Source organism: Enhydra lutris, unplaced genomic scaffold, assembly GCF_002288905.1.
Source record: "Enhydra lutris kenyoni isolate GAN:26980312 unplaced genomic scaffold, ASM228890v2 scaffoldscaffold15, whole genome shotgun sequence".
Classification (NCBI taxonomy): domain Eukaryota; kingdom Metazoa; phylum Chordata; class Mammalia; order Carnivora; family Mustelidae; genus Enhydra; species Enhydra lutris.
The window spans coordinates 3,510,706-3,523,001 of record NW_019154099.1 but is presented as its reverse complement, the minus strand read 5'-3'; the positions used below and the strand labels follow the sequence as shown (position 1 = coordinate 3,523,001).

At 40.7% G+C, this 12,296-nt stretch overlaps 1 protein-coding gene across 9 annotated transcripts in view; it reads right to left on the bottom strand.

Moving 5' to 3' along the window:
• LOC111146906 (RCC1 and BTB domain containing protein 2) overlaps positions 1-12,296 on the bottom strand; it is a 44,483-nt gene that overhangs the window by 8,980 nt on the left and 23,207 nt on the right. For 7 of the 9 annotated variants that reach the window (XM_022502649.1, XM_022502648.1, XM_022502654.1 and 4 more), the window contains 7 exons: positions 10,569-10,735; positions 9,898-10,056; positions 9,654-9,761; positions 8,471-8,613; positions 5,312-5,377; positions 2,094-2,284; positions 1,432-1,558 (listed from right to left, as the gene is read on the bottom strand). In XM_022502649.1, coding sequence (XP_022358357.1) covers positions 1,432-1,558; positions 2,094-2,284; positions 5,312-5,377; positions 8,471-8,613; positions 9,654-9,761; positions 9,898-10,056; positions 10,569-10,735 — 961 coding nt within the window. The remainder of the gene's footprint in view (positions 1-1,431; positions 1,559-2,093; positions 2,285-5,311; positions 5,378-8,470; positions 8,614-9,653; positions 9,762-9,897; positions 10,057-10,568; positions 10,736-12,296) is intronic. The other 2 variants (XM_022502652.1, XM_022502658.1) reach the window with 1 other exon arrangement.

The following is a 12,296-nucleotide window of genomic DNA, read 5'->3' as shown; positions in this document are numbered from 1 at the left end:
AACACAAGGCTGGACTCCCAGGCCGAGGTCCTGCACCACAGCCGCTGAGTAGCATTTATGGAAATCAGGTGGGGTTAATTTCATGAACACTGAGTAATTTTGTTTTTTTACCTCCTCTTCTCAGTTGAATTGTATCCCCCTAGATTCACAGGTTGATGCCCTAACCTTAGAATATAACAATATTTGGAGAAAGCACCTTAACAGAGGTCATCAAGTTAAAATGAGGTCATTAGGGTGAGCCCTAATCCAATGTGACTGGTGTCCTTATAAAAACAGGTAATTTGGACACAGACATGCACACAGGGAGAGCCCCATGGAAAAGACTAGGGTGATCCTGCCCTAAGTCAGGGAATGCTGAAGACTGCCAGCAAACCACCAAAGGCATGAAGTCTGCCTTAGGAGAAACGCACCCTGCCAACACCTGGATCTTGGACTTCTGCCTGCAGAACAGGGGAGAATACATTTCTGTTGTTGGAGTCACTCAATGTGGGGCCCTCTGTTACGGCAGCCCTAGCAAACCAAGAGCCCCCACATTTTCCATGCAGGTTTATGAGCTGTGGTGAGAGTGAACAAATGCTGTACAGCCTGCCCTAACTAAGAGGTGAACCTGAGACTAAAATGCCTTGCTGTGTTTGTGACTCATTGTAGCAGGATTTAAATATCTGGCACACGACAACATAATGATTTTTAAAATCATTATGCTAAGAGAAAGCAGCTGGGCACAAAAGATTACACACTGTAGAATTCCATTAACATAAACGTCTAGAAAATACTAACTGATCTAGAATGACTGAAAGAAGATCAGAGCTTGCCCCAGGCCTGGGGCATGAGGGACCTTTGAGGGCTGACAGAAACGTTCCATATCTTGATTTAGGGCAGTGGTTTCATAGGCATAAATATATACGTCAAAGCTCCTCAGACTGTACACTTCAAATGGATGCAGATCATTGCTCAAAAATGATACATCAGCAAATCTGATTTTTATCATCTGTGTTAACTTCATCCCAGACCTTGTTGTGCTGTAAAAGCCTCACCTTCTCCTTTTTCCAAGCATCTCAAAGTTCACTATCCCACAGTTGGTGACAAACCGCATGACAAACTCAGTTCCTAGGCAAGGACGTGGCCCACGAGGTGCTCGAAGCCCAGAACATGCTCGCCAAGCACCAGCTGGCTGCTCTAATGCCCAGGTACACAGACCACCTGGCAAGGTCTCTAAGAAGCTGACAATCCTCACTCCTTGATGGCCCACCCTGCCCCGGACACTCACTCTACCACCCCCACTGGTTCTCGGTTCTCATGTCACGTGTACCATGTTTCCCCAGCTGCACTGTATGCTCAGAGGGCAAAGCAGCCTTACTGAGTAGAGTTCTGTGAACACCTAGAACATAATGAATGTATTTATTTCAGTTCTCAAAATCAATGACTCCTTACCTAATTTTGAGAAGGACTTTATGTGCATAAATGTACTTTCCATCCACCAGAAACTTGAGGTCGGCCGTGTTGGGGTTGTCAAACTCCCTCTTGAGCGACTCTGCCACTGTAAGGTGGTCGTCGGGTTCTGAGAGGAACACCAAACATTTCTAGGGTTAATGACAGACATATAGAAAACGCAGGCCAGAATATAGCATCGCTCTGTGGACCCTCATGAAAATACCCGAAATACATGACCAACTGAGCAATGCTTTTCTCCCCTAAATGTGGATTTTCACATCTCTATCATCATTAAGGATAAAAGCCTCACACACATCTGCTTGGAAAGCTGGTAAAACAACAACTAAAAAGCCCCGACAGCTCCACTCCATGAAATTTTTGCATGTTTCAGTAAATAGACTGGCTAAAAATAAAAGATACAGTTTCCCAGGAAGATTAAAAGCAGTCAAATAAAATTGCTTTTAATGTGGTATGTGATGTTGGTTTCTGATACTTTCAGGAAAAATTAACCCATCAAATTAGTCTCCTTTTAAAGGAGCCCATGAGAGAAAAATCAATTATATGATACTACATTTAAGAAAGTCCTTACTATCACCACAGAAAGCACCAGAGCTGTCTTCCTAGTGTTCAGGCCAGCACCCAAAGGGATAAAGACGGCTCACCCACGGACAGGAGGCGCCACGAGACGGCAGGCGTGGCAAAGCAGGCAAACACATCGTCGGTGCAGGAGAAGTGGGTGAGGTGGGGCAGGGTCACCGACTGGCCCCGGCACTGGCCCCACATGTACACGTGCCCGCCCTGGGTCTTGGCCGCCGACGTATGCGCTGAATGGCAGGCTGCGATCTCTATGATTCTAAGTTCACAAAGAAAGACCAAGTGAACATGACAAACAGGAGAAGAAACAAGTTGATTTCTCCGTCCCTTCACCTTAATTGATTTAAACGAAACAACAGAAGACTGAATCGCCTAAGTGTTCAGGCACCAAACAGTTATTTGCATTTTAGCTCTCCTTCAGTGCGCAAGTCATGAAGATCTGCTTCTTACCCCTTCCAGCCAGTAGGCCTCCAAAAATATGCATCCCATTGTGAAATGCAAGTACCATCCAAGCAAGGGTAGAGACCAAAACAAACAAATTAACCAAACAGTGATCTTTTTTTTTTTTTTTTTTTTTTAAAGATTTTATGTATTTATTTGTCAGAGAGAGAGAGAGGGAGAGAGAGCAAGCACAGGCAGACAGAATGGCAGGCAGAGGCAGAGGGAGAAGCAGGCTCCCTGCTGAGCAAGGAGCCCGATGTGGGACTCGATCCCAGGACGCTGGGATCATGACCTGAGCCGAAGGCAGCTGCTTAACCAACTGAGCCACCCAGGCGTCCCTAACTTTTTTTCTTAAAACGGGACTTAATGAATTACGTGGAAAGACTTGGGCTACTTAATGCAGATCTTGACCCAATATCGAGAAATATTTTCATCAAAATCTCACCAATTTTAGTGTCAGATGGCACATGCTGTGGGCCACCCCGACTCACACTACAAACAGTAAGGTCAATAGTTCTGAGTCACCGAACTCTATCTTCAAGAGCCCAAGACAGCTGATTTCAGAAACTGACATACACTAGACCTTAAAGTTCATGAAGGCCACGGAGCTGGTTGACACTATACCTCTTGATGGAAAACCCTGTTTTTGTTGATTTGGAACTAACTCATTTTCCTAAAGAATAAGCCACCATACAGATTCAGAAAACACAGTAAACTATTTTACCCTAAGTGAGGTTGCCATCCTGGTTTTGCCACAGCAGGCCATGCCACCAGCATGCTCAGTGACCTGGGCTCAGAACTTCAGAGTCGTCTTTGATTTCTCCCTTCTCACCACTTTTTTCTGGATATCCAGTTGACAAATCACATAGAATCTCTCTTTGTAATTTCTCCCATCTGCCACCACCCTAGGTCAGGCACACCCCACATGTGGACCAAAGTAACGGCCCCTTGTGTCCCCTGCCTTAGACTCTCTCTTTTCTGAACCAAATTGCACAAGGCTGGCAGGTTAACAATCCTCCGGGTAACACCATTCTCATCAGTGCCTTCAAACCATCAGTGGCTTCCCACAAGATAAAATCCTTCCGTAATTTGTCCTCTACCAGTAGCCAGCCCTCTTTCAAATCACACTTGCCTACATACCCTATGCTCCAATACACAGATGTACTCACTGCCCCTCGATATTCTTATTCACAGTTAAATCCCTTGTTCAAGAATGCTCTTTCCTTTCTCTCTGCCTTAGAAATCCTGCCCATCTTTCAAGACCCAGCTCAAACAGCCCCAAAGAAAGAAGTCTCTTATTCACCCCAGCACTTGATACATATCCTGTCTACATCACTGCAGTCTGGCCCTTATCCTCTCTGGGACGTATGTCTTACCTCTTCAGCTAGATTATAAGTTGCTGGCAGGCTGAATCACTGGCTTATTTCTAAGTGTGTTTCTCTCCTTAATGTGGTATCTTACTAAGCAATTTATAGGTCATTTTATTGACTAATTGGGAAAGACTCAATAACACAGAGTGACTGAGGAGTGGGAAAGACCCCATCGACACAGGCTAGCAATTGAAGGATGGAGACATCCCTCTACCGCTTGTTTTAATTGGATGTTTTCCAGCTAAGGATGGAAGATGGTCATCATATAAGCTGGAGATGGCTCGCCTCCAAAGGCTGAAGTATATTTTTACATGTGTGGCCCAAGCAATTTTACTCATTTATTCAAGGGCAGCTCTCAGCTCTTGAAGACAGGAGTACTAGAAATGAGGCTACGATGTACCACAGTTAAGAGCCTAGACATTAGAGTCAAACAGAACTAGGGGTGCATCCTAGCTCCACCGCTAGGCCATGTGACTGTGGGAATGCTCCTGAGCCTCTAAGAGACTCAAGTTTCATCATACTGCAAGGCTAGTACGTGAGAATTAAATGATAAAATGTCAAACACCAAGCACAGTGTACAAATAGTAGCTAACGATAGAAGTTTCTTTACAGAATTACTACCAAGCGTTTTCAGTGGCGAAGTCTCCCTCATATAGAGACTACACATTTCCAAGGGTCAATTCAGATAGTGAGACCTTTCCTACCTGCATATTTAAGTCAGTGAATGGGCCCAAACCTCTACTGTGTGCTTTACAAAAGAAGATTCCTTGCCCGCACAGGGAATATGGCCAATCCTGCTTGGCTTCTCTTTTCAACAAATAAAGAAAAAAGGGGAATGAAATAGAATAAATACATTTATTCAAAAAAAGGGCCCCTACTATTACCATCTACCCTCACATGGTACACCAAACGTGAGGACAGCAACACACTTCATTTTACACGGCTTGAAGCAGATGGGCAGGGGGTCAGACAGCAGCCTGTGGAGCAAAATCACTTAGACTCTTATCTATTTTATCATCTTTAAAAAAAAAAGAAAGGTGAGGGTAGCAGAAGATAAGGTAGCAGTCATTTCACAGCCTTGTGGTGAAGAGTAAATGAAATCAGCTACTCAGCACAGGGCACATGCAAAACCATTCTCTTCTGGTGACTCAAGTGTTTAGAGTGGCTGCAGGAACTCTCAAGAGACCACCTAAAATCTCTTTTCCCTGATAATGTTCTATGAAAAATGTAACTGATGGAAACACAACACTGTCCTTCCACCCAAAACCAGAAAACCAAAATAATTTAATTCCTACATTTGCTTCTGAAATTTCCTTATGAGCCTCCATGGAAAGGGAGTAAGGAGCCTTTGCCCTTACGAGAGGTGGGAACACAGCTTGGTGGAGAAAGGGTGAAACAGACATGGCAAAGGGGTCGAGATACAGAGAAGGCTGCAGAGCACCGGCCTTCCCTAAGCATGGCCTCGGGACGTTTACCTGGAACACCTAGCAGCACACGGGAAGTCAGGGGTGGGGAACGGGCTTGGCTGACGGCAGCAGTTGCTACAGGAACAAGAGCGGAGAAAGTTTAGAGGGAACCATCAGGTCTAAGCGTGGGACCCCACCAACTGCCAAGGCACCCTGCTGTGGCCTAAGGTGATCAGTTCTTAAATCTGATTCACACCAAGAAGCAAATTCTGAAGCTCAGATTTTCCAGTGTAATATGCAACAGACAGTGACTGAACTGAGCTAACCTTCCCTGGCAGGATGTCTGGCATATTTCACATTTTAGTTTGCAGCTATGTGTAATGAAAAGAAGGTATTACACGTTCCTAATAAATGAGTTTTGTGTCACCTCCACAAAATGATCCCCAACAACCGCAGCTTAATGGCTGTGGCACTAGAAATGAAAATGCAGGGAGTGAGGAAGAATGTAAAACAGAAAACAGTGAGGAGAGAAAAAAGGTAATTTGGGAGTGAGAAGAAGAGTGGACAACAAAGAATGATAATAAAGGGTCCAGAGCAGTGACTCCTAAGCCTGGCTTTGTAAGACGCCAACATATTACCAATTGTCGCAAGGTGTCACAAAACTCACGAAAACACAAGGCAAACTTAGCTTTAAATCAATTTAACTTCAAATATGCTTTTATGAAACTTCAAGAACAAAGACAAATGCTGGTTAATCAAAGTACTGAGACTTCAGAAAGATTGGGAATGACTAGATTAGAGAGAAGGGAATCACTTGAGTCATTAAAATTACTTTTACGTGAACATAATTTGCTAACGAATGTTATTAGCATTCTTCATCAGAAGTAGACCTCTGTGGGAAAATTTTTAAAAGGTTTTTTCCTTGGATTGTCATTTGAGCAAAAGATCCAATGTAGACAGATTTTCACTTTCCACTTCTGTGAACAGGTAACTGGGACCCGAAGATCCACCCCACCCTAAATTTAATCCTTTTGTTTCTCATCAGCCAAACTTCCCTGAAATGGGCCCCAAGAGTCAGAAGTGAGTTCTTGAGAGATCAGTCATAACATATCTGTGAAAGTTTCAGTTGCTGAAAAGGGTGGGTACGTGCAAAACAAGTCCCAGCAGAATGACAAATTCCTCCCTCGCAATATTCATGTGGTGGAGAGCCTGCAAACTCAGGGCTGACCACAAAGAATTCAGGCATGGAAAGAGAAAGGCAGGACTATCTCTTTCAAAACATTCATCCATGATATTTATTTATTTATTTATTCGAAGATTTTATTTATTTATTTATTTATTTATTTATTTGACAGAGATCACAAGTAGGCAGAGAGACAGGCAGAGAGAGAGGGGGACGCAGGAGCAGAGAGCCCGATGCGGGGCTCGATCCCAGGACCCTGAGATCATGACCTGAGCTGAAGGCAGAGGTTTTAACCCACTGAGCCACCCAGGTGCCCCTCATCCATGATATTACAGCCAAAATAATGACTATGTGGTCAACAGCAAGCATGCAACTGTTTAGCTATTTCTACTTTTTTTTTTTTACATTTATAATTCAAAATTTGAAAAAAGTTAAAAAGATATTTTTTTTTTTAATTGGAGTTTTAAAAAACAGACAAAAAAGCAATACTCTCAGGTACCAGGTAAGGAGCTGGCACTCCATAACTCCCATGCCCTGCTTTTCTGCCTCTCCTGCCTTCCCCACCAAGCTGCCCTATAATCCATCTGGCCCAGCGGGACTAGAGTCAGAAGACCTGGCACTCAGGCTAGGGCGATTGGGGACCAGCAGCGCGATGTGGGGCAAGTTGCTGGCGGGCACACAGCAGTGGACTTGGCAAGTCCAGAAGCAGAAAAATGCAACTAGCACGGCTGTGTGCACGGACGCACGTCCACCGGTTCCTGTCCTCCATTACCCTTCTCCTCCCCAGTCCTTAAGAGGTCCAAGGTCTTATTCTAAGATTTTGGGGAAAGAAACCAAGAACAGGTCTTTAAAAAAAAAAAAAAAAAAAAAAAAACCCTATTTGACACAGGTTAAACAAAATTAGCCAATCTTATAACAACTGAAAATCAAGGGGGTTAAAAATGACAATTTGGTTCTTTGCTTTCATTGTTAAATATTCCAACAGGAAAATATAAAAGAACTGGATACAAAGGAAAGATCATCTCTGTGTCCATATTTTTACTTTAAAATCAGATGTAACCAAAATTAATATTCACTATAAAAAAGGAAATAGCAGTATTAATTTCTACAATGATTGCAGCCCTGGTTTAACAAAAACACTAATGAGATATTTTTGTTCCATTTTAGTGTGTCAGAAGATGTAGAATGAAAAAGCAGTGAGAAAGCCATGTCTGAGGCACTCAAAAGGCTTTCAGCAATAGTAGGATAATGTAGGGAAAAATTCTGGATTTGCTAACTACTTAACACAACCTTGCAAACAAGTGGGCAAAACTAAGTCTCAATTTTCTCACCATTTTGCACTTCCTCACAGTGATAGCTTGGGAGCTAAAAGAATGAGACAGTCCTACCCTTTCAATTGGCACATTTATAAGTAGCGGAGTAAGTAGCTTTGTACCCTACCCCATTTGAGGTACTTTGGCTTTCCTAAGCCACAGAAGATTGACCTCAAACATTATTTAACTTCCTCTTAAGAATACAAAACAGAAAACAAGAAGGAGGAAAAGGTAATTTGTGAGGGAGCAGAATAAAGTGGGATATTGCAGGTTTAGTCCTTGTCATTAGTGTAGAGCAGCTGAAATACAGATTAAGTACAAAGTCTAACAACGTCTAACGTCTAACATACAAACTCTCCAACAGTTCAAAAGCCAATTTTATTTTACTTTTTTTTTAAAAGATTTATTTATTTGAGAGAGAGAGAGCGAGCACGAGTGTGGGGAGTGCCAGAGGGAGAGAGACTCCCCAAGCAGACTCCCCACTAAGCATGGAGCCCCATGAGGAGCATGATCCCAGGACCCTGAGACAGTGACCCAAGCCTTGAACAAGAATCCGCTGCTCAACCAACTAGCCACTCAGGCGCCCCCAAAGGCCAATTTTAAAAAGGAATGAACGCTCTCATGAAAGAATTTTCTAATATTAGCAGCAAGTTCCCTACAATTCTGTATCATGTCTACATTCTGTTTTATCACTAAAGAACATGCGTGTTATTTTGAAAATGCACATATTACCTGTCCTTTTCCACAACGACAGGCGCAGGATAGGACTGGTTACTTTTATTGCCAGTGCCCAACTGGCCATAAGAATTTGCACCCCAAGCATACACTTGGCCTTCATCGGTTAACACTAAAGTATGTGCATAGCCACAGGCCACCTGGAAACAGAGAAACCAAATCCACTTAGGCCTGCAAATATGCTTTCACAACATAGGTTAAGAATCAAAGATGCAAAAAAAAAAAAAAAAAAGAAGAAGAAGAAGAAGAAGAGGCAGCCTGCTCAGAGAGGCAAAACATTAAGATAACCAGTACTTGCCCAGAACTAGCTTAGCCTGTGTGTGGCCAAAACTGCAGTAAGTTCAACACGAGTCCTGTGGTGACACAAGTGTGCTTTGTTCAGCTTTACTATGGCATTCATTATGCTCACAGAGATCAAGGGGTATGAAGTGAATATGGAACACACTTTTACTTTTTAAGAATTTTTCCCTTTTTTATTGTAAAAGTAAAAATGTTTGATGTGGAAAAAATATAGAAAAGTATAAATATGAAAGTAATCTCAAGATCAGGATTATTTTTCTACTTCTATACAGAATAGGGATATGTACCATGCCTCCACGCATCATATCTATATCTTTATTTCTATTGACATCACATAACACTATTTCCATATCATTAAAAACCCTTCATAAACATCATTCCCATTCATATAGATTTAGTATAATTTATTTAACCATTAATATATTATTTGACTAAATTATGCTATATCTATTATTTATGTTATTTATTGAAATTAACATTTTTCTTTTTTCTTTCTCTTTCCTTCTTTTTTTTAAAATCTTTTCCACTAATTCCAGAAGTGTCTTTCTTTTTGCTTCCTTAAGATAATACCCTAGGAATAAAATTATAGAACAAAGGGTATAAACATTTTCAAGGCTCTCGATATATACTGCCAAAGTTTCCTTGGAAAACATCGTAACAATTTACGTTCCAACAGCTAAGTGTGAGACTGGCCTAGAAACATATACTTTCTGACGAACATCTATAACTTAAGTCAGGGAAATAGAGCTTTAGCCTTTACTTCAATGAAGAAAAACATCAAGCAGCTAAACTTTTTCATCTGCCAAGAAAACTGTGTCCATTGGCATCTTTGCCACTAAAGACTGAAAAACAGGCACACATAAACGAGTGGCGGACGTACCCGCTGGACACGAATGCCTTGCAGAGCTGCTATCCGACAGGGAGTTGGCTGGTTGCCGCTACTGCCAAGTCCAAGCTGCCCGTTTCCATTGTAACCCCAGACATAGACCTGAGGAAAAACCAGAGACTCAATGCCCATGAAAAACAGAAGTAAGCAAGCACTCTGTTGAGAAACATGCCATGTCGGGATGACACCAATAAGGCAACTGGGTTTTTTTAAACAACATACGAAACCACTTTCTTACCTCCCCAGTGTTCACCACTGCCATTGAACACATCTGCCCACATGCTATGTTCACAACTACTTTATTCTGTAGGCAGCCCGTGACTCTTCGAGGGATCGGCTGATTGGCTGTTGATCCAGAGCCTACCTGCCCGGAGTTGTTATAACCCCAGGCAAATATCTGGGAATTAAAAAATGAAACATGCTAATTCATAAAGTGTCTCAACTGGGTCTCCTCTTTGCTCTCAAATTCTCTGCTCACACCACAGGTAGAGAATTTTTATAAAATTCATTCTTACAAAATACATTACTTCATAAAATTAGGTTATTGGTACTAGCTACACAAATAGTAATAATTATTCTCAGATATCACATAATATTATTAAAATATCTACTTTACCTTAACCATATTTTCCAGCATTGTGGGATTTTTCCTCTTGCAGATAAAACCTTTGAGCATAGTAATATAGAAGGAACATCAAAGCCTTTTAAATTTTGCAGTTATAGAACTCCCTACTACATAAAGGTACACTTCATGATATAACCACCAGGACTATGAATTGCTAATAAGAATAAGACTGAATTTGAGGAAGATGGTTATTTTAATCAAATGATCATATTTCTAAGACTGCTATAAGAATCTATATAAACTTATTGGAAAAAATCAATGAGATTTTTGCTAACTAGTCTCACCTCTCCATCAGATGTTAGCACCAAAGAATGGTAAGACCCACAGGCAACTTCGGTGACTTGCTTGTTTGACAAATTAGTAGAAATATGACAGGGCACTAAACCATGATTCGTTGTCCCATTGCCCAGCTGGCTATAAGCATTATGACCCCAGGTAAAGACTTCTCCTTCTGAAAATAAAAAGAAATACGACAGCTTTCAAAACATCTACTTTATTATATGAACATACATATGGCACACCTCCATGAATGAAAACTAAAAATTCATGTGCGAAAGCACCAAACTCATTCTAGAAAAGATAACATTTGGAAAATATAAACTATATTCTATCTCAAAGCAACAAGATGAAATTTAAATGGATGCAATTATAATAGCTGGAAGATAGGTTTTTTAATAAATGGCAGAGAAATGCTACTAAGACAGAGAGGAAGAAACATTAGATTGAAAGTCAAAGGATAACGGGAAGATCATTTAACTTCTCTGGGCCTATATTCTTATCTATAAAATGATCAAGTTAATTTTAAAATTGTTATTATATTATTTATTGTGTAGTATAATACATATTCAGAAAAGTTCATAAAATATATATGCAGTTTTATAAATAATTATAAAACACACACCCATATACTACCACTCAGGTCAAAAAATACAACCTGATGCTCACTCCAAGAGTTCCCGATATATAATCTTGAATAAGAAAATTCAGTTTTTCCTGTTCTCGGACTTTAAATAAATGGAGTCATACAGTATATACTCCTTTTGTCTGTATTTTCTACCATATTATCTCATTGTGCTACATTCCAGATAATTTCTTCTAATCTTCCAGTTTATTTTCTTTTGCTGTGTCCAAACTGCTATAAAACTTGCCCACTGACTTTTTCATTTTGATAATTATATTGTTTATTTGGTTCTTTTTCAAATCTTCTTTGATCTCTGCAGGTATCTTCAAGATCACTTTGTACTTTCTCAAACAATAAATAAATATATATAGTAATAAATATAGCCATCTTGTAACTGGTATCTGACAGTTCTAATATCTGATACTTAGTGGTCAGTTAGTCAGTTTTTGCTATCTTTTTTTTTTTTTTTTTGCTGGTTCTTATTCATGGTGTCTTGTTTTCTTGTATACCTGATTATCTTTGACTATGTGCTACTAATTGCCATTGAACACTCATTTTTCAATGGCATGATAGTTCTTCAGGCCTAGGATGAAGTGAAACTACCTTCTTGCAGAAAGGACCTACATTAACTTCTATTAAGTGCCACTAAGGCACTTAAAGGTACTTCTTTGATAAATCCAAGGCTTGAGATTTCTTGGATGGCCCAGTCTGATGTGAACTGAAATACAAATCCATGACTGTAACCCTTCAGGGAGGGGTTTACTTTCTTTTCTTTTTTTCCTCCTTTTTTGCTCACAGCCAAGGGTTTTTCTTTTCAGTGCCTTAGAAATGGGAGAGCTAGCCCATCCCTGTTCCTAGATTGTAGCCCTTTGTGGGCCTCGCATAACCTGTTAGATCTCTGACTCATGATCCCTTCTACCTTGTAAGGACATCAAACCAGAACTCCATTTATGTGGAGAGGCAGATGCCCTTAAGGCGAAACTAGCTTTAAGTTCCCCTTTAACCTTAGTTCACACTTTCTCTTAAATATGATCCAATAATTTCTCTCAGCCTTGTCAGTGCTTTGATGCCTCTATGAAAAAAAACTTTAATATTTTATTAGAATTTTTAG